The sequence below is a fragment of the Miniopterus natalensis genome, chromosome 5, assembly GCF_054644295.1.
Source record: "Miniopterus natalensis isolate mMinNat1 chromosome 5, mMinNat1.hap1, whole genome shotgun sequence".
Taxonomy (NCBI): Eukaryota; Metazoa; Chordata; class Mammalia; order Chiroptera; family Miniopteridae; genus Miniopterus; species Miniopterus natalensis.
This window is the reverse complement of record NC_142085.1, coordinates 15279191-15307185: the sequence shown is the minus strand read 5'-3', so window position 1 is coordinate 15307185 and position 27995 is coordinate 15279191. Positions and strand designations below refer to the sequence as shown.

Sequence of the window (27995 nt, the reverse complement as noted above, 5' to 3'; positions counted from 1 at the left end):
TCTAAAAAAAAATAAAGGTTATTTAATTTGGGTCATGGACCCAAAAATCTGTTTTCCCCCAAAGAATAAGATTGCATATGCTAATTCTAAAAACCATATTTATTAACTACCTTCCCAAATGAAAAAAAAGAAAAAGAAAACTTTAACATCCCAGTTACCTATATAGGTTCCCTTGTACCTTTTAGTATTTAAGAGACTTACCTTTCCACAATTTGGAATCATTAAGCATCAATCTATCCACGAGAGAAGAGTTTTCACCATCTGGCCCTTCTTGTAAACCAACTTGACATAAAATTCGGCGAAGACCATCTTAAAACAGGAAGAAAAGTAGTCATGAAACAGTAACTTCCAATATTAAAATAAAATGAAATTTTAGTACAAATGTTGAAATGAATCTATGGAGTTTTACTAAATTTCAAATTTATTTAGAAAACTAAACATTAACTATTTTATTAACATTTTCATAAAAAGGAGAAAATTGCAAATCTTGCATTATACACAAACTCTCATGCCAGAACATCAAAATATATATCTATCAGAAAGGCAATGACCTCTTGTGCTGTAAAGAATTTAAAGAGTAAAGCACAGCCTGGTAAGGCGTGGCTCAGCAGTTGAGCATCAACTAGGATCCAGGAGACAGCGGCTCGATTCCCGGTCAGGGCATGTGCTCTGGTTGGGGGCTCGATCCCGTCAGGGGCATGCAAGAGGCAGCCAATCAATGACGACTCTCTCATCACTGATGTTTCTATCTCTCTCTCTCCTTCTCCCTTCCTCTCTCTGAAATCAATAAAGACATTAAATAAATAAATGAATAAATTTTTTCTTTAAAAAAAGGGCAAAGAATACAAAAAAAGCTCACTTAAATAAACATAGTTCTTCTAACACCAATGCTAATTAAATCACATTATAGCTAAACTGTATAATATAAAATTATGCTACCATTTAAAAGAAGGCATGACCTCAACGCTGTAATATATATCAGTTCTTTTTATCAATGCCATGCAAAATGTTCTTTATCATTAAACAAAAATTCACTGTGTATCTATTCATATGGACCTACTATGTGAGAGGCCCTGGAAAACAAATTCCTATATCCTCTAAATACAAAACTAAAAAAAAACACAAAAAACTTGCTCAAATATTGATATAAGCATTAACATAACCAAAACTTTAATACCTTTTTGTTTCATGCTTTATAATTAAAATCACTGTTTTCAGAATTCTACAAGCATGCACAATAATTAAAAAAATAATAATTTTTATTATCGCACGTATTGGCATACAAGCATCCAATGAAAAGCATAAAAACTCAAAAAATGAGGATAAAAACCCTGGCAGGGTGGCTCAGTTGCATGGAGTGCCATCTGTGGTGCACCAAAAGGTTGCAGGTTCAATTTCCGGTCAGAGCACGTATAGGAGGCAACTGATTGATGCTTCTCTCTCACATGGATGTTTCTTTCTCTCTCTCTCCCCTAAAATTGATGAATATATCGTCAAATGAGGATTAAAAAAAAAAGAAGGTAAGAAAAATAATTGGAAAGATATTTATAAGGCAAGCAAACATGTTCTCTTAAATATCCATACCTTCTTTTAATCTGTCAGGCCACAGTGTGGCAATGGTCTTTCAAACAGCATTACAATACACATTTCAGAAATTTTCTTTATAGTAAACATTAGACTGTCACTCATCCAAACCACATCTCTTGCCTGAAGACCAGTATGACAGATAGCTTCCATCTATTCCTGTTTTACTCTTTAATGCTATACACCAAACTTGTATTTTTGGTTCTAATTCTGTAACCATTATTTTAAAAAGATTATCTAAGTTGTATACTGTGGAAAAACATCTAAGTAAGTTCAAATTTGCAAATTTTCAGAGTTGCAAATTCTGGAAACCAAAAGTTGCAGGAATCAAAACAAAGATATTATTAGCGTTCATCCTTTAAATTGCTAACCATTTAGGTTTTATTTACAGTAGCATTTTCCAGCTTGCTAAGTGAAAGAGTACCAAAAGGTTCTTTATAAAGTTGTGAGATTTAGATTTCATTAGCATATCAAAGTCATTTACCAACTGTTAAAACACAATGTATCATGCATTTATTTGAACACAAAACCCTTTGTATGCATATAAAAAAATCCTGTGGCCCAGAGTGTGGCTCAGTGGTTGAGCATCAACCCATGAACTAGGAAGGTCATGGTTCCATTCCTGGTCAGGGCACATGCCTGGATTTTCACTTCGACCCCCAGTAGGGGGCATGCAGGAGGCAGCTAATCAATGATTCTCTCATCATTGACGTTTCTATCCCTCTCTCCCTCTCCCTTCCTCTCTCTGAAATCAATAAAAACTTTTTTTTTTTTTTAAGTGGACAAAAGGTTAAAAAAAATAAAATCCTGTGGATAGAAATTTGGGAAACAAAGGTTTTTCTGTGCAAACAGATATTCTGAGACAGCATTTTAAAATGTGAAATTAAAGCAAAGAATTATTCCACTTGATATTTTTTCCAAAACAGTTTTATGAGGGCATATGAGCTGATTTTTAAGCTAAGTAGCACCAGCTTTTATGAACCTACCTGAATATCCAATAATGCTTCCCAGCCAAGACAAAAGTTTCAAACCAAAATTCTGATGCGCGACAATAGATGAATGCATAACTTGAACTTTAAGTGGCTTTGTCTGTCTACTGGTATTTCTCTTAAAAAGAAATGGCAGGATGAAAAAAACTTAAAATGGCTATTTTATAGAAAAAAGCTAATATTTTTCTTTCATATTAACTACAATCTGTTATTATTTTGTTTATAATAACTATCCTAATGGGTATGAAGTGGTATTTCATTGTGGTTTTTATTTGCATTTCCCTAACGATTAGTAATGCTGAGCATGTTTTCATGTGCTTATTGACAATTTGTCTATCTTCTTTGTAGAAATGACTATTTAGTCCATTAAAACTTTTCATTTAACATACTCCTCCCCTTCCTTTTTGTTTAACAACAAATAATTTCTCCCCTCCCATTTAACCCCATCTCCATAGCCCACACATTAACACAGTACACCTTTGCAAAGTTTCTCCATTTATACATATTATACATGTATACATTAAAAAAGATTTTTGATTTACAAAAATGGGATACTACATATACTCTTGTGAATCTTTGTGTTAACCGATATTTTTGGTTAATGACTCAATATTCTGTGGTATGGATTTATTGAAACATCCTCTAGAGAAGGGCATTCATATTCTGTGTGTTTTCAGTCTCCCATGACTACAAAAAAAGCAGTACTAAACATCTTTGTACACACACTTACTGGTGCTTATATTTCTATGGGATAAATTACTAGAAGTAAAATTTTAAAGGCTACTACCACACTGTTTTCCAAAAATGCTATAGCTATTTATTTATTTTTGACTCCTCATCCAAGGATATTTTTTTCCATTTATTTTTTTAGAGAGAGTGGAAGGGAGGGAGGAAGAAAAAGAGGGAGGGAGGGGTAGAGAAGGAGGGGGAGAGAGAGATACAGATGTGAAAGAGAAACATCGATTGGTTGTCTCCTGCATGAGCCCCGACCGGGTGGGTTTGGAACCTGCAACGGAGGTATGTGCCCTTGATGGGGAATCGAACCTGTGACCCTTCACTCCTGGGGCCAACACTCTAACAACTGAGCAGCTGGCCAGGGCTGGAGCAATTTATTTTTATACAAGTATTCCTGTTCTCTGCATCTCTGCCAGCAAGATATTTTATCACTCTAATTTCTCCATTATGATGGGTATGAAATCTGTCATTTCACTGATTACTAGTGAGTTTGAGTCTTGTTTCATATTTATCAACCACCTGCATTTCCTCTGTTGTGATTACTTTTTCATGTCTTTTGACCATTTTTCTATTTATTATTTGTTCCCTACTTGATAGTCTATCCGTGCTGTGTTAATCATAAACATTAAATGTCTACTCTATGAGTTAGAAATAATTTTTCTAAATCTGCTATTTGTCTACTGACTTTGTTAATGGACTATTTTGCTATACAATTTTTTTATGTAGTCAAAAGTGTTTCTTTTCTAACTCCTTGGGTTCTAGTCTTGGTTAAGAAGCTCTCCTCCTCCCTTAAAATGCACTTGTGGTTTTCTAGATTTTCCTCATACTGGTATCTATTTCTGGACTTTCTATTCTGTATTATGAATATATCTATACAACCACCACCAGAGATTACAAGCACTAATTTTTTACAAAAGAAAAAATTTAGCCCTTGCCAGTATGGCTCAGTGGGTTGGAGCATCATCCCATACACTGAAAGGTGGCAGGTTGGCTTACTAGTTAGGGCACATACCTAGGTTGTGGGTTCGGTACCTGGTCGGGGTGTTCAGGAGGCAGCCGATTGTCTCTCTCTCTCTCTCTCTCTCTCTCCCCCCCCTCCCCCCCTCTCTAAAATCAATAAACATATCCTTGGGTGAGGATTTAAATAAAACAAAAGGAAAAATTTCAACATTACTGAACATATAAGTTATAAAGCAACAATGAAAAGGAAAAAAAAATACCCTTTCCTTTACCCAGATTCATCTATTGTAAATGTTTTATCCAATTACTGTATCATTTGAACATTATCCTTTTCCACACACAGAAAGATACACACATGTGCTTTTTAAAAAATGAACCGAACCACTGAGGTTAAGTTATATGCATCATGTCTCCTTATCCCTAAATACTTCAGGAAACAGATCCTAAGAATGGGACTATTCTTTTACATAATCACAGCACAGTTTATGATGCATCATTAAATTGCATATGTCCAAATATCAAGGAAGAATTTCTTAGATAAGACACAGAATGTACAAATCAGAGAGAGATATATTTTTGCTACATTAAAATGTAAAGCTTTTGCTCAATGAGAGGCACCAGAAACAAATCTAAAGTAAGTCATATATTGGGAAAAGATATTTACAACAAAAGATGAAAATTCAGACTACCCTACAAATAAGTTTAAATCAAAGACAAATAACCCAACAGAAAAACATGGGTAAAGGGTGCCAATAGGAAATTCACAGAAAACTTAAATTATCAATACAATAGATATGAAATAAGGAACTTTGTAATGAAGGCAATGCTAATTTAACTTACAAGATGACATTCGCACGCATCAGATCGGCAAAAATTAAAAACTTAACAATTTATAGTTTTGAAAAACTGTGCAAAAATAAGAACTCATATACTGATGGTGAGAATGTATACTGGTATTACCATTTTGGAGGCTTAGAAAAATGAAATAAACATTAAAATACTCATATCCTAACAACTTAGAAATTCCATTTTTGGTATAAACCCTAGAGAAACTTGCATCTTTGCAACAAGGGGACAAAATAATGTCCACAGTAGGACTGTTAGTCATAGTAAAAAATTGGGAATATCCTAACTTTCCATCAACAGGAGAATGGAAAAATCATGGTATAGTCATCAATGGAATACTTTACAGATACATGTATCAACACAGATAAATCTAGAAACAACACTGAAATGAAAAGGCAAGCTGCAGTATAGTACATTCAGTATGAGTCATTATATGTTTAAAGGCCTCCAAATCAATACATATAATGTTTATATTTAATAGATGAAGTATAAAGGTATGCGTAAGAATGAGAAAATGAATACATGAAAGTAGTTATCGCCAGGGAAAAGGGAAGGGGAGTGGAATTAAGGGATAATATAGGGGACTATATACTATTTTATATATTTAAAATAAGTATAAAAAAAATAATGTATATAATGTGGACACACAGGTGTTCATTGTGTTATCTCTATTTTTATCTGTATTACTAAAAACATTTCACAATATATATATAATTATTTTTTAAAAAGGACCTTTACATAAAATGCAGTTACATGGAAAATAATAAATGCTAACTTTTAAAAATACATTTAAATGTGGGGAGGTTTTCTTTAAGAGAAATAATACGTGTAATAAATGCTATTAAGATATGCAGCATACCTTGCTATAAGGTACCAAGAAACAACTTCCCTTGAATTCTAATCTTGGTGCTAAAGGCGTTTAATTCTTAAAAAGTAACGTGAAACCCTATCAAAAACAAAACAAGACAAAAGCAAAAGACTTTCTAGAGATGTCTCTGATGAAGAAATAAGAAGGCAGAAAATATATATGTCATCTAAACATTCATTTTCTATATTAATCTTACACAGCTTTAAAAAACTAGATAAAGCAATAATGCAATGCTCATAAAAACATATCTTCAAACACGATTTTGGGTTAATGTTGGCTTTACATTCATAGAAGCAGAAAAATGTTTTCATAAATGCCAAAATATGAAACTAGTTTTAAACTAATAAAAAAATAATTGTGTAGACATGTTTTAAAATTACTTACCACAATTACAGATTTTGCTTGCTCACAATATGGGAAGTCTCCATATCGAACAGACCTACGTCCCTGTAAACAAAGATATTTAAAATTAACTTGTAAAAATATTTTATCAGGTATTAATAACTTTTGAACCAGTAAACAAATAAACATATTTGAGCATACAACAACTCTAAGTCAATTTAAAACAACACCACCACAACTGAACTGTACTTTTTCCCCTCCTAGGTTTTTAATTTATTTTTAGAGAGAAAAGAAGGGGAAGCCCGGGGGGGGGGGGGGGGGACGGGGGGACGGACATCATCCGGCTACCTCCTGCATGTCCCCTACAGGGGAATGAGCCTGCAATGGGCATGTACCTTACTGGGAACTGAACTGACAGTCTTTCAGTGCACAGGATGATGCCCAACCAACTGAGCCACACTGGCCAGGGCAACTCTAATCAATTTTTAATATTTATTCTATTCATTGATGAAAAGTAAATGAAACTATTTTCCTTCAAAGTTATCCCAACATTTTCAATCCATTAATAAGTATATTTTATTGAATAAGACAACACTTATTCTTTTAGGCTGCTAGAATTTTTTTTTCTTCCTTAACCAGCTTTAAAAAGAAGGTTTATTTAGGAACATGGAGGCAAATATTGTGACTGTTTCTCTCTAGAGATACAGAATAGTACTTGGGCTTCTACAATTTCTACTTTCAAAACTGAGTATTTCTAACCACTGGGTAGAATGAGGGCAATCATATCTATATTTTCTCTTAAACTTTCTCTGACAACAGTTTATAGTTATACCCATATGTATTTGGGCCAATATTCAAGTGAAATTGAAAAAATAGTCTAGGCATATATACCTCTAATTCTATATTCTAGGATAACTTATCTGTAGTAAAAGTTCAATTGTTTAATGTGACATCAATATAATAAAATTACTTACATCTCGATCTACTGTAGTTGCAAAGCCAATGGCTTCTTTTTGTGTACAGTTAACAGCTTTCTGAAGAGTATAAATAACTTGTTCATAGGTATGAACCTCATCATTAAACAGCATGCAATAGTAGGTGTCACTCTTCTCTCTGTGGGATAAAATATTAATGATATGTTATCTATTTAAATATTTTTTGCTCTAAACTGGTTTATTAAGAGCATACTTTGTTCTAAGGAATGTGCTTGGTACTAACTATAGCAAGTCACCTGGTCCCCATGCTCTATGACACTATATCTGGTGAGGAAGATAGATACTGGACATATAATTGTATGTGAACTGGCTTTTATCAAAGGTAGGATGCTAGAGCAGGGTAAAACAGGTCTTGGAGTTCACAGAGGAACTGCCAGAGGTAATCTGAGACCCGAGGTCAGAATTGGCTATCTATCAGTAGTTCTTAAAAGGGAGCAATTCTCCTCTACCCCACATAGTGATTAGGGTAGTAGTTCTGGAGATGAACAGAGCAGCAAAATCTGAAAGGAGAACCTCTGGACTTGAAATCTAAATGGATACGGGTGATTCAGACTTCTGGGTAGGTAGAATGCCATTTACTAAGATGGTAAAACAGTATAAGAGAAACAAGTTAGATTCTTTTCTATGCTGGTGCCCTGAACCTATAAATGAACAAAAAAATCAACAAAAAAACCACCTCTTCTACCCTCTAGGGTCTAAATTTGGATCTTAGATCAATGGTTCCCAACTTGAAGTACATGAAGATAAAGTCATGAGGTACTGGTTCATTTTCAACATTTTATTAAAAACATTTAATTCACAACTAATAATCTGAAATACTGTTGAGAAAGCAAAAAAGAACCACCACTGATGTCCTTTAAACTCTCACTCCAACTTGTATTCACTCAATCTTAACTATGAAAACAATTCCAACAAGCTTGGTTAGAATTAAAAAGTAAAAGAGAAGACTGCTTAAGGCAAGCACACTCACAAGGGAAAGTTAGTCCTTAATCTTAATGGGGCTATGGCAGAATACAGTTTCCAATCGCAAGTGTGTGACCTCCTCAATAATCTAAGTACAAACGGTAAATACATTACATGTACACTAAAAGAAGTTCAAAGTATGGAATATATTTTCTACGATTTTAGAATCAAAATGGTTAAAACTGAGTTTGAGCATTTAGTCAAACCAGAAAACTCACATCAAAGAGCTCATTTCCTAATCATACCTGACAGACAAAACAAAAACAATTGTGGAATTAACTTACCAGTTTTATCATACAAAGAAGAGAAAATTGCCTTTGACTGAAATAAGTGGTAGAGCCTTCACGTTGCTAAAATATGGCTATAAACCAACTCAACCAACCAATCAACCGAGAGAAACCTCTACCAATTAAGTGGATCACACATATTTTAAAAGTATAAAATCAAGGTCATTGTTCTGCTGAAAATTAATTATTGCAAAAGAAAAGATTATGTTCTAGTTTAGCTATATTAAAGTCAATATAAGGAATTAGAATCAAAATGGTTAAAATTGAGGGTGAGCAAATACAAATGCAAAAAATAAATGGATTGTGCTTACACTATCTCTAAATCTGCTGGTAATTCACTTTCTTTTTCCCAGGTTAATATCTCTACTGCATAATGAAACATAATAGCAAAAATGTTGTAAGTTCGTGCTATCACATCTTCTGGTAAATGAACAAGAGGATCCTGAAAAAAAGAACACAAGAAAAACGCAACCTTACTAAATGCACATTAATTCTCCTCTTTCCCATTCTGCCTCCAACCCTCAAAATACTACTGTAAAAAGATGACTGATAATTTTAAACTTTGGCTTCTCTTCAGTTTGATCCTATATATTATATCCTACCAAATCAAGCTTCCTAGAAAGTTCTGTTCAATATTATCCCAATTACTGAAATCAACTGAACCAAAGTATTTGATGGCACTCCAATGTCTAATAAATAAATCTAAAAACTTTAGAATGACATTCCAGGATCTTTAAAACCTAACATCAAATCACCTTTATAGCTTCATATCCTACTAACCCCCAATTTCCAGAATAAACAAAGGAATGTTATCTAAGGACAGACAACCAATATTTAGTTTTACAGGTATAAAGAAGAGCCTGATTTTTAGGATTATAAAGGTAAGAAGTCAACAAGGTAAGAAAACTGCTCTTTGATGTTATAAGAATCACTCACAGGTTGTATATGCATATAACAGGGAACTTCCTGCTTTATTTAAAATATTTATTTATTTATTTATTGGGGGGGGGGGAGAGAAACATCTCAAGCCCACAACCCCTGCATGTGCCGTGACTGGGAAGCAAACAGCCGACCTCCTGGTGCCAACCTCCATGCTCAACCAACTGAGCCACACCGGGGGGCGGGAACTTCCTACTTTAGGTTTAACAGTAAGTTACTAAATTTCTAGGTTAACGTAAAAAAGTATTACCATAAACATATATTAAGTTCAGTCAAGGTTGTCAAAATGTTTTTAATCTTAATGTTTTATCTTAAATCTAAACACATTATTTAGCTTAATGGCTAAACATTGTTATACTCGTTTCTCAAATAAAAAGATCAGTATGTTCCAGCATCATGCACTGGGAATCAGCACACTCTTGTAACTATTCATAAGGCCACACAAAGATAAGCCGACTGGAGCCGATACAAAACAAACGGAGAAAGGGGATAAAAAGGAGGGAGGAAAGAGGACAAGAAGGACAAAGATTCTGAAGGAGATGGACCTAGGGCTTGAAGCACGTAAGACAGAGGAAAAAAGGCAAGACATGCCCTGGCTTTTGCGGCTGATGTACATCAGCCTGTTGGAGTGTCATCCATACCCCAAAAGATCATGGGTTTTTGATTCCGGGTCAGGGCACGTGCCTAGGTTTTGGGTTTGATCTCCGGTTGGGGCAGGATCCCGGGTCGATATTTCTCTCTCTCCCTCCCTCCCTCTCTCTAAAATCAATTTTAAAAAAAAGTATGATAAAAGATATTTTGAAGTCTTATTTTTTACCTGCATTATTTCTCAACAGGTTGCTTTTTATGTCTCACCAAAAAAAATTTTTTTTTTTTTAATCCTACTAGTAAGGTTTACTATTATTTCTTATAGACTTTAGAAGCTGTTAAGATAGTGCAACCACCTGTACAAAGAAGGAACTAGAATTGGTACCTCCTGGAGATTCATAAAAGAGTGGATATTAGTAACAATATGAACCTTGCACTACACCAAAACAGAAAGTAGAACTTTGAAAATATTATCTTACTATATAGTCACTTTATTTCTTACAATATGTTCCATAATATAAGGCATTTAGAAGATTGAAGAATTACAATAAACAGGATTTACAAGAATGTAGTGGTCCTGGCACAGAAACAACTGCCAATTATTGAGAATGCTAGCCAGTAGTGTCCAAACTCTGTTCTGCAAAATCCCAGTGCCTGGTAGAGCTGTTTCCTATTTGAAGTATGCATCAATTTAAAAATACATAATACTGGTAATTTTGCTGCTACATTAACCCAGTTTGAGGAAGGCCAAGAAATATAGATTCCTGTGCTATCTTTGTATGCATATGTTAACTTCTTGAAAAATGGCCACTGAGTACGAATTATTTTTGCAGTGAAAAGATGCTAGGCTGTGCAAATCTATTCATATGTACAATGGCAAACTAAAGGCTAGGAAAAACTTCTGCTCAAAGTGCTCTTATCACAGGATGAGTCAGCTGGAATGGGTAAATAAATGACTTATCCTATGTTATATATCAATTATCACTAATAATTATAGTTCTTTGATTACATTTCTGTTAGAGAATGCAAGCCTTTTTCAGTGAGTCAACTTTGATGTACTCTTTTTCAAATTAGAAGAATGTAAGGCACACCTTACCGTTAATAAGGTTATCTGTGGTTATCTCAGAAGGCAGTGGAAATTATGGAGAATTTTCATCTTTTATGTGACACATTTCTATAATGTTTGAATTTTAAAATGTAAATATGTATTACAATAAAGATTTTAACTTTTAATATGCAAATAAGGCATGAATAAAGATGTTCTTCATACCACTGAAATAAAACTAGAAATAAACTAGAAACTGAAGAGTCATCAAAACAACCAGAAGTCCTAAAGTTTTTCTTTTTTTAAATAATTTATTGAGATGAAATTCACAGAACAGCCCAGCTGGTGTTACTCAGTGGTTGAGCTTCAACCTATGCTCTAGAAGATCCGGGTTCAATTCCCGGTCAGGGCACATGCCCAGGTTGCAGTCTTGGTCCCCAGTAGGGGGCGTGCAGGAGGCATCCGATCAATGACTCTCATCATTGATGTTTCTATCTCTTTCTCCCTCTCCCTTCCTCACTCTGAAATCAATAAAAATATATTTTAAAAAAAGGTCACAGAACATAAAATTAACCATTTTAAAGCAAACAATTTGGTGGTATTTAGTATATACATAATTTGTGTCACTACCACCTCTATCTAGTCCTAAAATATTTCTGTTGTTGCTTCAAAGTAAAACCCTTTACCCATTAAGCAGTTTTCCCCCATTCATTCTCCCCTTCCCTGCCCCTGGCAACCACCAGTCTTGTGTTCTGTCTTTATAATATTATCTATTCTGGATATTTCAAATAAATAGAACTGCACAATATGTGAACTTTGTGGCTGGCTTATTTTACTTAGCATCATGTTATGGAGGTTCATTCATATTTTAGGATATTGGTATTTAATTCATATTTATGGCTAAGTGATAGTACATGGTATGTATAAACCACAATTTGTTTATCCATTCATCGACAGATATTTAGACTATTTCCACCTTTTGGCAATGGTCAATAATGCTGCTACAAACATGCATGTTCACGTACTTACTTGAATACTTGTTTTCAATTCTTTTGGGTATGTACCTAGGAGTGAAATTACAGACTTATATGGCAATTCTATGCCTAACATTTTGAGAAATAGCCAAACTGTTTTTCATAGCGTTGAAATAATTTTGCATTCCCACTAGCAGTGTACAATGGGTTCCAATTTTTCTACATCCTCACCAACTTCTCCTTTTTTTTATTACAACCATCCTAGGGTAACTTATTGTGGTTTTGATTTACGTTTCCTTAAAGACTGACTAATGATGTTGAGAATGTTTTCATGTGCCTGTTGATCATTTGTACTATAGCTTTTTCAGAGGAATGCCTTTCAAGTCCTTTGCCCATTTTTAATTGGGTTGTCTTTTTTATTGTTGTAAGGTACATATTTTGGCTACTACACCCTTATAAGATACATGATTTGCAAATATTTCTTCCCATAGTCCTAATATTTTATACAGGTTTTCAGTTTTTTTAAAAGCAAAACTATTTTTTCAAATATATCTTCATTTGTCTTGTTTGTATTTTTACACACAAAAGAACTCCAATCTAATATATGAGAGATAAAAATGAAGTTGCTCTAATAGGAGTGAAGAAATCCAAACGCCTTACCACTTGGTGTCTCTCTGTAGCAAATCCTAGAAAACTTGGACAAAACAAATAAAACACAAGATATATGTTTTCTATAGCACTGATTAATTCTGCACAAATTTTATCTGTCCAAAACATAGTGGAACACAGTCTAAAAGAAACTGTCCTACACCATAAAGTCTTGGTTATTCTGTTAAAATATTTGAGGTATGAACACCAGGAAGGATTATTAATGCCCACTTGCCCCAAATGCGTATCATACCCACTAATAGGGCAAAAGTACCTGGAATGTATTCATTTAAAAATATAATCTGAAATAAGGATCCTGAATCAAACATCAAATTATCACAAGCAACAGCAGAGATTCAAGTACTTATTTAGTTATAAATACATCATTATAAATATCAGTTAGAGAAAAATAATGCAGGATCAACAATTTGTTAAAGCACATATTTACAGCTGGAGTAAGTATAATTTGTACTGAGCTACCGTGTCTACACTTGGTTGCATAACACATCCAATGTCACTGATTTATCAGATGATTAGAACTGGCTGCCAGGTATGGCTACAGAAAAGAAACGTATCTGGCTTATGAAGTTTTAGTCACAACACAAATAGACAAAAACCAATTAAGTTAACTAATAGCAAAAAGAATCCCTTCAGTAACAAATGAGAACTTAAAAAAACACACCTTATAAATGCTTAAAATAAAATAAAACCTCACACAAATAAAAAGTAGAATTGAACTAAATTTTCAGAATTTAAGTCTGTACTACTAGCAATGGTAGGGCATCCATAAAATGCAAAAACTTTTAAAGTATACCTGGTTACTATTAATAGCGACAGGACAATTTTGTTTATCTGTTTCTCATAACCTTATTCCTATGTCCCAAAATATTTTACACTCATGGTTAAAACAGTATTTCCTTAAAAAACCACACACATACCAAAAAAAACACAACACCTTAGAAATGTTTTTACCTCTTCTTCCTCAATTTCAGAGGTATTAAGTTCATGTTTTTCACAGTAAGGACCCTCTTTCCAAGCTTCAGCATCACCACAGTCACAGAAACCTCCACCTCCTGATGTTGTCATCTTGAAAAAAAAAGTGCAAAGCACCTTGTCAATAAGTGTTTACTGAGGACTATCAGATTATAAATAAGAATAGCAAGTACTAAGGAAATAACACTGCTAGTGTTTAAATTTCTTTGGAAATGAAATAAAATGACAAACCTCTCAATGTTTTAAAGCTTATTTTAAATAAGCCTGTAAGCTAATTTAAGCGATTTCAAAATAAAATAAGCTACTTTGTAGTGAACTAGAAAACTACAGATATTTTAAAGAGGTAAAATATTTCCACCTACCTAAGTTCCTTAACTAAGAGAATCATGAAGGTTCTGGGGCTGGACTCTGGCTGAACTGGTGTAATGTGGCCGTTACACAGTGCTATGCGTAACATACCAGACTCAAGAGTTACTAAGAATCCTAACAGCTGCTGTCCCCTAGAAGAGTCCAATAAGAGTGCTGCATCTGCATTAGAGAAAGTAAGCAGCAAAAACTAAAAATAGCTTATTTTTCTTTTCTCACACTCCCTAAATAGCATTCTTTGAAAAGGAAGCTCAGGAAATACAAAAGTAAACTGCCTGGTCATAAAAAACCTTTTCACCACCTGCAGGGTTCAAGAATTACTTACACTTTTAAGATATGGAAATGATTCAAGGGATCTGGCAAGACAAAACCTAATCATTGGCAGACTGGAAATTCTGCTTTTTAAAAAATTCTGAGCGTTTAAAAATGGTTACTAAGTGCAAATTTTAGATCAGCCCTAATATATTCTGCCCAAAGAAAGTATCTGTGTGTTATATATCACAAATAATATAAACCCACAAAAGACAGTTACTCTCAGGGGTACAAAAATATATGTCAAGAAACATGGGCAGGCAAGCATTTGGAAAATGATAACCCCACCCTGTAGTTTTCATGCTTGTCCTCATTACCAAAGATAGGTAGAACAGCTTAAAGGAAATTGGGGTTCTCCTGCGGATTTATGAAAACAAAGAGAACACAAAAATACAATTTCAATTTTGTAGCAGTTTTTAGTTCATTATTATCAATACCTGGGTACTGTGAATAAAAACAAACAGGAGAAGCTCAGCCAGTGTGGCTCAGCAGTTGACCATCGACCTAGGATCCAGGAGATGGAGGTTCAATTTCTGATCAGGGCACATGCCTGGGTTGAGGGCTCATTCCCCAGTCGGGGGCGTGCAGGAGGCAGCCCGTCAATGACTCTCTCATCATTGATGTTTCTATCTCTCTCTCCCCCTCTCCCTTCCTCTCTCTGAAATCAATAAAGATATAGTAAAAAACAAAAACAAAAACAAAAAACGGGGAAAAGTCGTGAACCAACAGAGCTTCTGAAATAATAAGACTGAAATATTCCCTTTCTACCATTTTATTTGAGATGAGGGTGAAAAACAGTTCCCTAATTTTTGAATGTTCATGGCTCCATTTTCAATTTCTAGTGGAGGAACCAAGACAGGCTTAGTAATAATCTGCCTTTGTCTGTATCCCTGACTTAAAAGCAAACATACCTGATTTTTGGGAAACTATTGACTGTATTATAAGAGAAAACATTAAAAAATTGGTGCATCTTATGTTCTGGAGTTGAGCCCTCTTCTACACTTTAGGGGATGCTTTTTTAATATTAAGAAAGGACCAATCTTCTGTGGAAGATGACCAATAAATAGAGCATTTCTTAAATGCATAATCCTGTCACTTTTCCTTACTCCTTGTCTCACAGATTCCCCCTTTAAGAACCTCCCTCTCACACTTCTGACTCTCAACTTTATCCTCTGATTTTTGATAACCCCCTTCACAAGCCTAAAGTTCTGAAGATAATAAACATAAAAAAGTAGCAAAACAAACTAATTGAAAACCAATATGGAGGAGCTGATATTCACGTTGTCTTTCTTAAACCATGTGTTTCAGGAAGTCTGAATTCATAATTCATTTCTACATTGCCATCGTATGTTTAATGGTGTTTAAATAACACATTTCTTAAACCACTCCCCCATTTTGGTGTTAAATCTTGGAATTTAAAGAAAGCAGGAAAGGTATCTAGTATAAAATTCAATACTGGGTATGGTTATTATCTGGACATTACTAACCCTGTATCGATGGTCTCTGTGAATACTTCCCAAAAAGCACTCCATGCATAAAACACAAGTTGGATCAACTGCACAGTCTCTGTAAAATTAGAGAGAGAAAAAATCAGTGTCATAAAATAACTGCATATTTCACAACATAGTATTTCAGACTGGATTCCATCCTAGAAGAGCAGTGAAAATGAAGAGCCTTGGTGTTAAAAGGGAAATATTATTCCCAAAGATCTCCTCAGATCTTTGATCAATGAAGTCAGCTGAAAAACCTGCTTCTCACACTGGATATATACTAACAGTTTTTAAAGGCACATATTAGTAGATTCCCCAAAGATTCGGGGAAATCATATTTTATATTAAAACATAGAGATGTTATGGAGTAGATTTTAAATTTTACGAATTCTTAAGATATATCTTGTGATTTCAAGTACCTTCCTCCAAACAGGTATTTCAAACTAATGGTCTTCAAAGTTCCTATATACCCTAGGGCCTATTTCTAGGCTCTATAATATGTTTGAGTGATCTATTTGTTCTTATACCATGCCACTCTGTATTTCTAAGGCTTTGCAGTATGCCTTAACATTTAGGACAGAAAACTCCCTTTCATTCCCCCCTTTTAAGGTTTATTTAACATTCACAAACTCTTATTTATCCTTCTACACATCATTCAGGTTAAGTTTATAGAGTTCCTCAAAAAATATATCACTAAAATTATGACAGATTACTTGGAATTTATTGATAAACTTCAGGAGTAATAACATTCTCATAAGAGTAAATTATCATGTCCATGATTATTTCTTATGTCTTTCATTAAAGTTCTAAAGTTTGTTTCTTTTTAATTCTCACCCAAGGATATGTTTTTAAAAAATTTTTATTTACTTTTATTACTTTTTAACTTTTAGAGAGAGGGGAAGGGAAGGAGAGAGAAAAGAGAGAAACATCCTGACTGGCAATTGAACCCACAACCCAGGTATGTGCCCTGACAAGGAATCGAAACCACAGCCTTCTGGTGTATAGGATGATGCCCCAACCAACAGAGCCACCTGGCCAGGGCTAAAGTTTTTTTCATGAGTCCTTTGTATTCAAGGTAAATGAGTATACAGTCTGTACAAAATGACATTTCTTTTTTTTTTAAAGATTTTTTTTATTGACTTTTAAAGAGAGTGGGAGAGAGAGAGAAACATCGATGTGAACGTGAAACATCGATTGGCTGCCTATGTACGCCCCCTACTGGGGATCCAGCCCGCAACCTGGGCATGCACCTTCACCAGGAATTGAACCGACAACTGCTTGGTGCATGGGACGATACCCAACCAACCGAGTCACAGAGGCCAGGGCTCTATCTCTTTCTTTACAACATTTACACCTTTGATTTTTTCTCCCTATACTGTTGACAAAGACCTCCAGTAATAGGCTAAAAAGTAGCAATAATAGTAGGCGTCCTTGTCTTGTTTTAGATATTAAACATACCTATAAGGTTCTCCATTAAGTACTATGTTCACTATAGGTTTACTAAGAAATTGCTCTTCTAGAAAAAAACCAGCGTTTACTTTGCCTTTCGTATATAAATTGTAGCTCAGGGTAATCAAAGGATTGGTGAGGGACTATGTTTCTTTTAATAATAATAAACTAACAAGCTAATAAAGAAAAGATAAAATAAATTAGAATATCACCATTTTGCCACCTCCTAATAAAAGAATGATCTAGACCAGCGATATATTCAACCTTTTTCATCTTGTTGCACACATAAGCTAACTACTAAAATTCTGTGGCACACCAAAAATTATATTTTTTGCTGATCTGACAAAAAATAGGTGTAATTTTGATTCATTCACAGTGGATGGATATTGTTGTGCTGGCTGTTGTCATTTTTTTAAATTTGAAAATATAAGGGAAAAGGAGTCAGTGACCCTGACTAAACAGTCAGGTATTGCATATTTTAAAAATTCTTGCGGCACATGTGTTGAAAATGGCTGATCTAGGCAACAAGCAACAGTGACTACTAAAACATCAATTAATGGTTGCATCTGCCAAATATATAAACCCACTGATCAATCTTAAAACAATATCACATTGATATTTCTCTCTCAATCCCTCGTTTCTCTCTCTCTCAAAAATCAATTTTTAAAAAAGTATGTCCTCAGGTGAGGAAAAAAAAATTAAAACCATGAGATACCACTACATAGAATGGCAAAAATGGAAAAGAATGACGACATCAGCTGTTGGTGAGGATATGGAGCAAGTGGAACTTTCATACATCACTGGTGTATGAAACATGGTGGAAACAAAAAACATTTTGGAAGAAGTTTTGGCAGTTTCTTATTAAGTTCATCATATGCCTTCCCTTTGGGCAATTCAACTCATAGGGATTAATCCATGAAAAATTAAACATGTTCACAAAAAGACTTGTTTACAAATGCTCATAGCCAGCTACTAATGTATCAGCTAATAGTGTCCACTGTATGAGAATCTAGAAAGACCTATCCTTTAACAGTGTCTTCATATTCCTAAAATGTGTCATAAAAAGCTGAAGATATTTAATAGTGTAAGATTTATGTTATTTGGTGTATCAAATACATAGAAGTATGATTAAGTACAGAATAATAATGCCTAAAACTTTAATATGTTGCATTTAAAACGTTGGCACAAGCTAATATAATTTGTGTAATAAATTACAGTTTTTTGTTTCCTTTAAATTTAAAAAATTTCCACTAAAAAAAGAAAATGAGTTGTTCAAACAAAAGGTCATAGAAGCTTTATTCATGATAGCCTCAAATTGGAAACAATCCATATATTTATCAACAGGACAATGAATTATGGGCAATTACAGTACATTCATACAATGGTCTATTACTCATTAATTTAAAATGGAACAGATTTCTAATAATCATAACATCATGGATAAATCTGATAGACATTATGCTGAGTAAAAGAAGCCAGGCACAAAAGAATATGATTTCATTTTTATGAAATTCTAGAACAGACAAAACTAATCTAAGGGGAAATATCTAAGAACAGTGGTTATGTAAGGACTGAACCTGTTAACAAGGAAATTTCTAGTCAGTTGGAAATGTTCTATATCTTGATAGAAGGTGAGTTACAAGAGTTAACTACTGTTAAAAATGTAAAATTAAAATTTGTACCTTTCGAAATACATAAATTTTCCCTAAAACAACAACAAAAACAACACAGATAGGGTACCAATAGGGAAATTTTGGTACTATAAATCTGAGTTTCCTTACTTGAAAGGATTACCCCATAATAATCTACTTGTAGTTCTACTATTTCCTAACATCTAGACAAAGGCATACATGTAAAGTTGACATTGTACCCCATGTATTTCTATGTTCGATTCTGAACTAACCTGGTGCAGAATAAAAAAAAATGATCACAAATCTCCAAAGAATATAAAACTCATTTTAGACAACCACAGTAATTCAAACTAGATTATCTAGGAGACATCACCTACCAACTTACTTTCGTTTTCCCAGGTCAGAGACAGTAGGGTTAATAAGGGAAATTTCTAATATACTGAAGGCCACAGTGACAACACATAGCACTGAAATTCTATTTCTAGGTATTTACCTTGAAAAATACTGAAAGGTGTACAAATACAGGAGTTGGCAAAAGTAGGTTTACAGTTGTGAGTACGTGCAAGTTTATTCTTGTATTATTATTTATTTATTATTGTATTACTTGTAATACAACTGTAAACCTACTTTTGCCCACACCTGTATGTACAGAGTGCTCTTTGCAGCACAACTTGCTATGGGGGGGGGGGGGGGGGGAAACACCTAGAAATTCTTCATTTCTGACTTGATTAATAGGACAATCAAATAAATTATGGCCTGTCCATACTATGGAAACACAGCAGTAAAATGAACGATCTTAAAAGAAGAAACAGTCTTAAAATAGAACTCTGCTAAAAAAGAGATCAAGTCTTCAAGTTTTTAAAAAAGAAACTGAGTAAACAACTCTTCTTACTGGAATCAAGTGGTTCTTACATAGGAGAGCTTTTTATTTCCAGAAAGAATAGGAACAAAACCATCTCTGCCTCTCTGATATTACTCTTAGTATCTTATCTGACGGCAAAGTATTTGGTTTAAAAAATCTTACATATGTAGAATGGAAAATTTTCCTGTATATAAACATGAGTAAATCCTAGAAAGTAGCTGATTTACAATAAATATGATATTGCCACTAACCACAATGAAAATGTGGAACAGGAATGCGAAAGCAATTTAACTGAAGTAGGAAGAGCAAAATAACATCTTTAAAACTCTGTATTTTGAACAATATAACAGATATTTGCTCAACAAATATTTGCTGAGCACCTAATGCTTATGAGGCACTATTACACATGCCAAACATACACACAACATATGCAATTAGGAAACAATAGCTTAGAGAGTAGACTAGTGAGAGATGAGGGAGAAAGGGGTTCAGGCCAAGTCTATAATTATGTCACCAAAAGCTCTTTCTCCAGCCTAATTATGATTTTTATTTAATATTCTTTACATGTACTTCATGGTATAGAAAATAGTACTGCAATGCAAATTAATTTTCTGGTTAGGAGTCAAGAGTGCCACTGTGTAGTAGTTCCCATATTTCGGAGTTTTAGGGACCAGGAGAATGACCAAAGAAGGGATTGCCAATTTTTTTTGTAAGAACATTAAAAAACAAAATAAAACTACCTAATTCATTGCCTTTATTTTATCTACTAATATTTTAATAATAAATAATATCTCTCAGAACTTAGGAACTAAACAAAGTTAACTACAAGAAAAACTTAGTACATTTCCCCCAGTTTTTCCCTCATTTTACTGAGAATAAGTGAAAAATTCTTGAGACCAGTATTTGAGAATCAAAAAAAAGGTAAAATGAAAATAAAAAACCCCACCACACTGACTTTAGAGTCAGAGAACCCTGGTTTCAATTTTTTATGACTGCAGGTAAGTCCCTTAAACTATTCTGTGCCCATTTCCTAAAAAGTTTATAGAAGGATTAGATGTGATTATATATAAAGCGCTTAGCATTAAATTTGGCACCTAGAGGGTGCTCAACAAACTAAAACAACTTTCACTGTTAAAATAAATTGTGGGACTTCCACATCTGGTTATGACAGAATGACTGGTACTGAACTAACCCTCCCACTGTACACAACCATAACATTAGACGAACACACAAGGCAGCTATTTCCAGCATTGAACAGGAAGCACTAGAATGCAATAACTAAGAGCAGGGAAATTCATGAGCTGAGCCCATGGTGGCCCTGCCTTTCACCGAGGGGGTAGATTCTCACCTGTGGCACAATGAGCTAAGCAGAACAGAAGGTTCTGCTGAGCTGAGACTAGATCAGAGTTTGGGGCAAATGAAATAGCTGAGGGTCAGGACACCAGAAAGGTGGGATGTGTATAGGATCGGGGGGGGGGGGGGGGCACGAGGGGGGCAGAAATCCATGTGGGGGTCACCAGTAAATGGGTTCTTAGCTGAGGTCTGGGCTGCACGTGCACGGGAAGACACTAAGTTTATTGGAGAGTGGCTGCTATGGAATTGAGAGAACCACAGAGACACTTGAAGTCTAGCAAAAGGACTTTGGAATTTGGGTCAAGATAGACATCTAGCTGAGATAACAGAAAGGCCAGGATTTGAATTAAGGACCATGCATTTTAAAGTAAGGCTTATTTTACATCTGCCCTAACAAGGAGTGGGGGGAAGGCCACCATGGCCCAGCAGAGTATGAAGCCCAAATGGGGTAAAGGAGGGCAACTATGCAGAGCTGGGTGGCAGTGGCAGCAGCAGCAAGAGAATGGCTACATACTGTGATCAAATAAGTAAGTACTTTTAGGATGGGAATCAGGCTCGTCAGAAGGGAGTTTCAAATATGCAAAGGAAGAAAATGAGAAAGAATCCTGTGGTGCTGGCCTGGAGCTGGAGAGATCACTGTAAATGCATGGTTTTCAGTAACTCTTTCAATATGTATCTATAGATATAGATCTGAGAGGGCCTGGGATTAGCGGCATACCCACATCAACAAGCACACCTTATTTCTAAACACCAGTCTCTACTAAAAACGAACCAGGTTCCTTGGAGAAATGGCTGATTTCAGGGCTGGGGAAGAGAAAATTCCAAGATGTGCCCAAACATCTTGTGTCAGAAAGAAAAAGGAGGAACTCAAAGAATGATGGGGACATGGAGGACAAAGACGACAGTGCTGAGGGCCTCTCAGGTCAAACCTAGATCAGAGCACAAGCACAATGGGACTCTATGAATACATACTAATATGAATACATGAATAAATGGAATGTTTGGTAAGAAACAGAGTATTTAATAGTTTCAAAATACTTCCCCCCACAAAACACTTACTGCTTACAGAGGGAAAAAGAGTAACTTTACAGTGAAGTTTTACAGTATCCCCTTAATCAAGTGATCAAAGTTGACATCACCAGTTACCAAACAAATCAAAATCACATGCTACTTGATAGGGTACAATGAGAATAGGTGACTTCTCTGGTTTTGAAAGATACAACCTGACTTTAATCATGAAGTGTATCAGACACAGCCAAATTGACAGGCATTTACAAAATAACTGGCCTGTGATCTTCAAAAGTGTCCAGATTATGAAAGTCAAAGAAAAACTGAGTAAATGCTCCAGATTGAAAATTAAAAGACATGCTTTGAAACTGGTTCCTTTTGCTACAAAAGACATTACTGGAACAAATGAATCTCAGCTTCCTCATCTGTGAATCATGAGGGAAAACTAGCTCTATTGCTCTAAATATCAATTAAGGATTCTAAGAGGTTTTTGTAAAGACAGACAAAAAACTAGATCTAACAGTCTTTCAATATATAAAAATCTCTCTATTGGTATTCTAACCATGCTGATAAAGATGACCATAGACAACCAGAGGCCTTCCCCAAAATTACAAGAAGTCTTACAGGAAAAAATGTTATACAATGCTTCTATTAATAGTACACCCACACAATGGATTATCTGGTTACATCAGCTGATACGAATAGATGTCAAGATTTTGTTAAACAGAGAAAGGAAAATTTAGCCCAGTATATTTAACATACTTCCTTTTGTGTTTGTTTGCATATATGTATGTTTAAGATAATTATATATAGGCCTACATATAGATATAACATTTCTGGAGGGATACATAAGAAAATGTTAACAATAATTAATTCTGAGAAATAGGAATAGAAAGTCATAAAGAAGATGAGCACTTTCCTCTTTATTTTCTACCCTTGTATACTCAATTTTCAACGAGATTAAAAAAGAAAAGAAAAAAGTCACCCTGTAGCAGTAAGTACCTATAACACCCATATCATGGTTCCTAACTGCCATTCCCAACTAAAAGGAAACTCATCCTCGATTAACCTGTAACACCAGTTAGATCAATAAAATTTATAAGGTTTGTGTAACGCTATCTTGAAAGTTTGCTGAAAGTTTCACAGAAAGACCAAGACTTAGTCAGATGTTTACCCACATCTATACAATCCCAGATGTTGATAACTGCTACAACTGCTTTTCAGGATCAAGCCCAGGATGTTTTGCACGACAAGGGGGGGAACCGACTAAAATTGCCTGAGAGAACCCTCCAGTGACCTCCTCATGAACTTTCCTCATTATACCCTCATTATAATACTAAAATCTCCACCCAGGGGTGGAGATTTCCATAATTTTTTAGTATGTGATATATGTTTAAGCATGTTGCCGGATTACGCAAGCACTGGCATGTCCCCACCTATACATGCAATGACAAAGTCTACCTTGATGTTTGTGCATGATTTCCCCTAATAAAGATGGATTAGGTGCTTTTCCTTGCTTGCTGGCTCACAATAAAGTTCCTTCTCATAAAATCATCTTTTAGCTGGCAACAACTGAGGCATTTGGGCCCAGTTTATTTGGTAACGTGATTCTACATATGGGTCAGAGTAATAAAGAGTGAGCTGTGGACACCTTGAATCAGAAAGCAAAGAAGCATTCAAACACTAATGAAGGCAGTTAGGATAAAGCAGCTAGTGTGATGGGGCCACCACGAGCCAAATTTGGGAAAACATGATCAGAAAGAGTCACTGTAACTAAAAAACAATCAAGAAAAGCAAGGAAGTGATTATTACAAAAGTCGAGGTAGCATTTAATTATGGGGTAGAAAGAAAGCATACAGTGGGTTTCTGGGATGCTGGTGATGTTCTATTTCTTGACCTGGAAAATAGTTACATGACTGTTTGTTTCATAATTACTTATTATACTGCATATACTTGCCGTGTACACTTTTACATATGTGTGTGTGTGTATATATATATATATTATACTACATAATTTAAAAACAAAGATGTAAGTTTTCAGGGGCGAAAAAGTCAAGTAAAAACAAGAGCCTTTAAGGAAGAGAATTATAATATTTTACCTGCAAGAGTATGTAGGCTCTCCTACTTTAAAAACACGACCACAAAGATGAGAGGGTTTGTTTGCTTGTTCAAGTTTTGGAAATCCAAATGCAGGATCTTCACCACAAAGGTACCATTCCATCGGTCCCAATAAGACATGCTGAGCCAGCATGTCTTCTTTCTGTGGAAAAGGGTTGGGACCCCTGCAGTAGATTTTGGGTACATAGTGGGCTAAATGCTGGTACACTTCTCTAGTGAGGTCCGTAGATTGCAGCCATTTCTTTAAAAAGAGAAAAAAGAAAAAAAAAGTTTTAAACAATGTCAATAAACTACTAATTTGGATAAATCTATTTTCTTTTAGGTACAAAAATAATGGTGTTATAAATTATTTTGTTGACAAGACTCATCACTGTATGTCTTCTTTCCAAAAAGGGGAAAATTTAAAACCAAATCCAAACTATTTTAGAATCCTACTTAAAGTAAAAGTAAAATTAAAGTGAAATGAACCCCTCTCCTCAACTCTAGAAGCAACCTCCTGTAGGCAGTACAGGAAAATGCCCACAACAAATCATCATACAAATCATTAGCCATTGAGCCCATCTGACTTCCTTTCTAATGCTTTGTTCAATTTTCCCCCCAATTTTTAAAATTAAATTATTTTCAATCACAGTTGACAGACAACATTATATTAGTGTCAGGTATACAACCTAGTGATTAGGCATTTATATACCTTAGGAAGTGATCACCCTGAAATAGGATTGTGATTCGGATTCTCTTTGTCAGTTTGCTGAAAGGAACAGCATGCAGTGAACATGAACAGCCAATACATTAGTTGTTTCTGGCTGATTAATAAGAGATGATATAGCACTCTTATGGATGTCAGTCAACAAGAGACTTTGTTCCACCAATATGGCTTCTTTCCCTGACCGACTTCACTATAAGCCCTTTCCTCTTTGCTCTCCCTGCTAAAAACAAAACAAAAACAGCCACTTTTTTCTGTCCCCAAACTTCTATGTCCAACTACCTGTGATAATTTAACTTAGATAGCTAACAGATACAGTAATATTGTTATTTACAATAAGAAATATCTACTTGGTCTTCTTCCCATTCCTGGCAGAGCTCTAAAACTCTTGATTTCCTAAGTGATAAGTGAGATAAAAGTGAAAGGAGTGTCTTTTATTATTTATAACAAGCCCCTTTGAGGAGCTGGCTGCCAGGGGAGCCAACCCAGTGATTAGAAGGTTGGAACTTACAGTCTCCACTTCCAACTCTGGGAGGCGAGAGGGGCCAATGATTTAATCAATCATGCCCATGTAACAAAGCTTCCATAAAAATCCCTAAATGCTGGTGTTCAGAGTTTCTGGGCTGCTAAACACACAGAGGTGTAGGCACAGGGCATGGAAGTTCTATACCTCTTCCCACATACCTTGCTCTATGCATCTCTTCCATTTGGCTGTTCCTGAGTTGTATTATTTTAAAATAAACCAGTAATCTAGAAAATAAACTAGATGTTCTGGCAAATAACTGAACCCATAGAAAGGGATCAAACAAACTCCCAATTTGTAGCCAAGTCAGACAGAAGTTGTAGGTAACTTGAAGACCACACACACACACACACACACACACACACGCGCGCGCGCGCGCACCAGAGTACTGGTGTAAGTGTAGAGGGAAACAGAAGAAATAGAGTTTTTCCTTTCAGATACCAATTCAACATGTCTGAAACTGAACTAATTGATCCCCACCCCCCCCAGCCTACTATTTTCCCTATTTCCCTATTTTAGATACCAGCATATACCCAGGTATCCAAACCAACCTCCCCCTGAAAATATTCCTTCTCACCCCAACGTCCAATAAAGTCTTGCCTATTGGGCTTCTTAAATATTTATTGAAATCCATCCATTTCTTTCTCTCCATCTTCATAGGCACCACCTCCACCACCTTAGCGCAACACCCCCATTCCTATCTTTCACCAGAATCAGTGCAACAATGTTCTAACCAGTGATCCCCACAAGTCTTACCCCTCCTACAGTCCTTTTCCCAACCTGAATGATTTTTAAAAAAGCCAATCTGATCATGTCATTCAGCTGCCCCTGTACTGAGAATCAAATCAACTCCCCTAACATGATTTACAACATCCTTTGCCTTATATCAATACTCTCTGGGTCTCCTCCTCCAGACCAGCATTGGCTGCTTTCTCTCTGCTTTACAAGACTATTTTCCACTCATTTTTCAGATCTCAATTTATGTTTCACTTTCTCTAAGATGCCTTCTTATTCTATTCCACTCTCCCATCTCCTGTTTCCATATACCCACAGGTCTAAAACAGAACCTGGTCCCAGCAGGCATTTAGTAAAATCTGTTCATTGGATTACTATAAATATGTTTACACTCCTTATTGTCACATTACACTCCTTATTGTCACTCCTTACTGTGGAAAGATTCTCTATGTGGTTTTCGTGAAAGCAGAGATAAAGCAGATCCAGGCCTGTAGTCTCTAAAAACTAAACCAAATAAGCCCTACGTAGAGCATCCTTCAAACCACCTCCTTTCTGTTCCCTATTTCCGGAAGTCTTTTCCCTGTATTCTGTCATTTACCCCTGCCAAGTCAGTCTGTATGTTTATTTGTCCTCCATACTACTTTATGTTTAAGTGATACCTAACACTGTAACACAACAGTGTAAGATCTTCATTTTAACTATTACTTGTACAATCTTCAACTTGCTTCCTTCCTTCTAAAAATAACATAGCAAGAAATTTCAAGTATTCATGAGGTGGTATTTATTAACTTTCTAGTCAATTTCACATTTCAGAGAACTTTTACTAAAATGTAAAAATCCTGTTCACAAATTAAGGGGTTGGATGGAAGCTTTATGCAGGTAGGAAGGAGACTAAATTATTCTTAAAATGACAGCACTTCTTGGGAGACAATCCCACAGGTTTAAGAATTCTTTCTCCATTTATTTATTTATTTATTTATTTATTTATTTATTTATTTATTTATTTATTTATTTATTATTTATTTATTTATAAATCCTCATCTGAGAACATGCTTAGGGGAAAAGGGAAAGAGGGAGAGAAAAAGGGAAAGAGAAACATGGATGTGAGAGGGAAACATCAATTAGTTGCCCTCCATATGCTCCCCAACTGGGGATCAAACCTGCAACCCAGGTATGAGCCCCTGACCTCAACCTTTCGGTGCAAAGGACTACGCTCAACCAATTAAGCCACATGGCCAGGCTCTTTCTCCCTTAAGAGCAGTAGCTCTAAATCAAAGTTACACACACACTTCAGTAATTATAAAAGGACAAGAAAAAAAAAATAGTCAAAGGCCCTGGCTTGGTAGGTCAGTTGGTTACAGCATCATCCCGATACACCAAGGGACATTCGCTCTCCAGTCAGGGCATCAAGAAGCAACCAATGAACGCATGAATAAGTGGAACAACAAATCAATGTTTTTTCTCTCTCTGATCAATAAATAAAATAAAATTAAAAAAAAAAAGGTAGTCAATGGTAAAAGACAAACAGTTCTCAACCAACAAGCAAATTAGAATCTAATTCTCTGAACTAAAAAAACACTTTTTGGGTTACATCCAAGGGTAAATGTTCAGTTTTTCACCCGTTGTTAGCAAACCCTACTTAAAATATGAATAAAGACAGAGTCAAATTATCTTAAGCAATTTACTGTT

The 27995-nt window shown here is 35.2% G+C and overlaps 1 protein-coding gene across 5 annotated transcripts in view; it reads right to left on the bottom strand.

Moving 5' to 3' along the window:
- The window catches only part of UBR2 (ubiquitin protein ligase E3 component n-recognin 2), a 91914-nt gene that overhangs the window by 57978 nt on the left and 5941 nt on the right, over positions 1 to 27995 (bottom strand). For 4 of the 5 annotated variants that reach the window (XM_016212734.2, XM_016212726.2, XM_016212727.2 and 1 more), the window contains exons 2-9: positions 24327 to 24586; positions 15922 to 16000; positions 13736 to 13849; positions 8881 to 9011; positions 7299 to 7437; positions 6367 to 6429; positions 2571 to 2691; positions 202 to 309 (exon numbers count right to left, since the gene is read on the bottom strand). In XM_016212734.2, the coding sequence (XP_016068220.2) occupies positions 202 to 309; positions 2571 to 2691; positions 6367 to 6429; positions 7299 to 7437; positions 8881 to 9011; positions 13736 to 13849; positions 15922 to 16000; positions 24327 to 24586 (1015 nt within the window). Of the gene's footprint in view, positions 1 to 201; positions 310 to 2570; positions 2692 to 5973; positions 6060 to 6366; positions 6430 to 7298; positions 7438 to 8880; positions 9012 to 13735; positions 13850 to 15921; positions 16001 to 24326; positions 24587 to 27995 lie in introns of those variants that run through there. The other variant, XM_016212730.2, reaches the window with a different exon arrangement.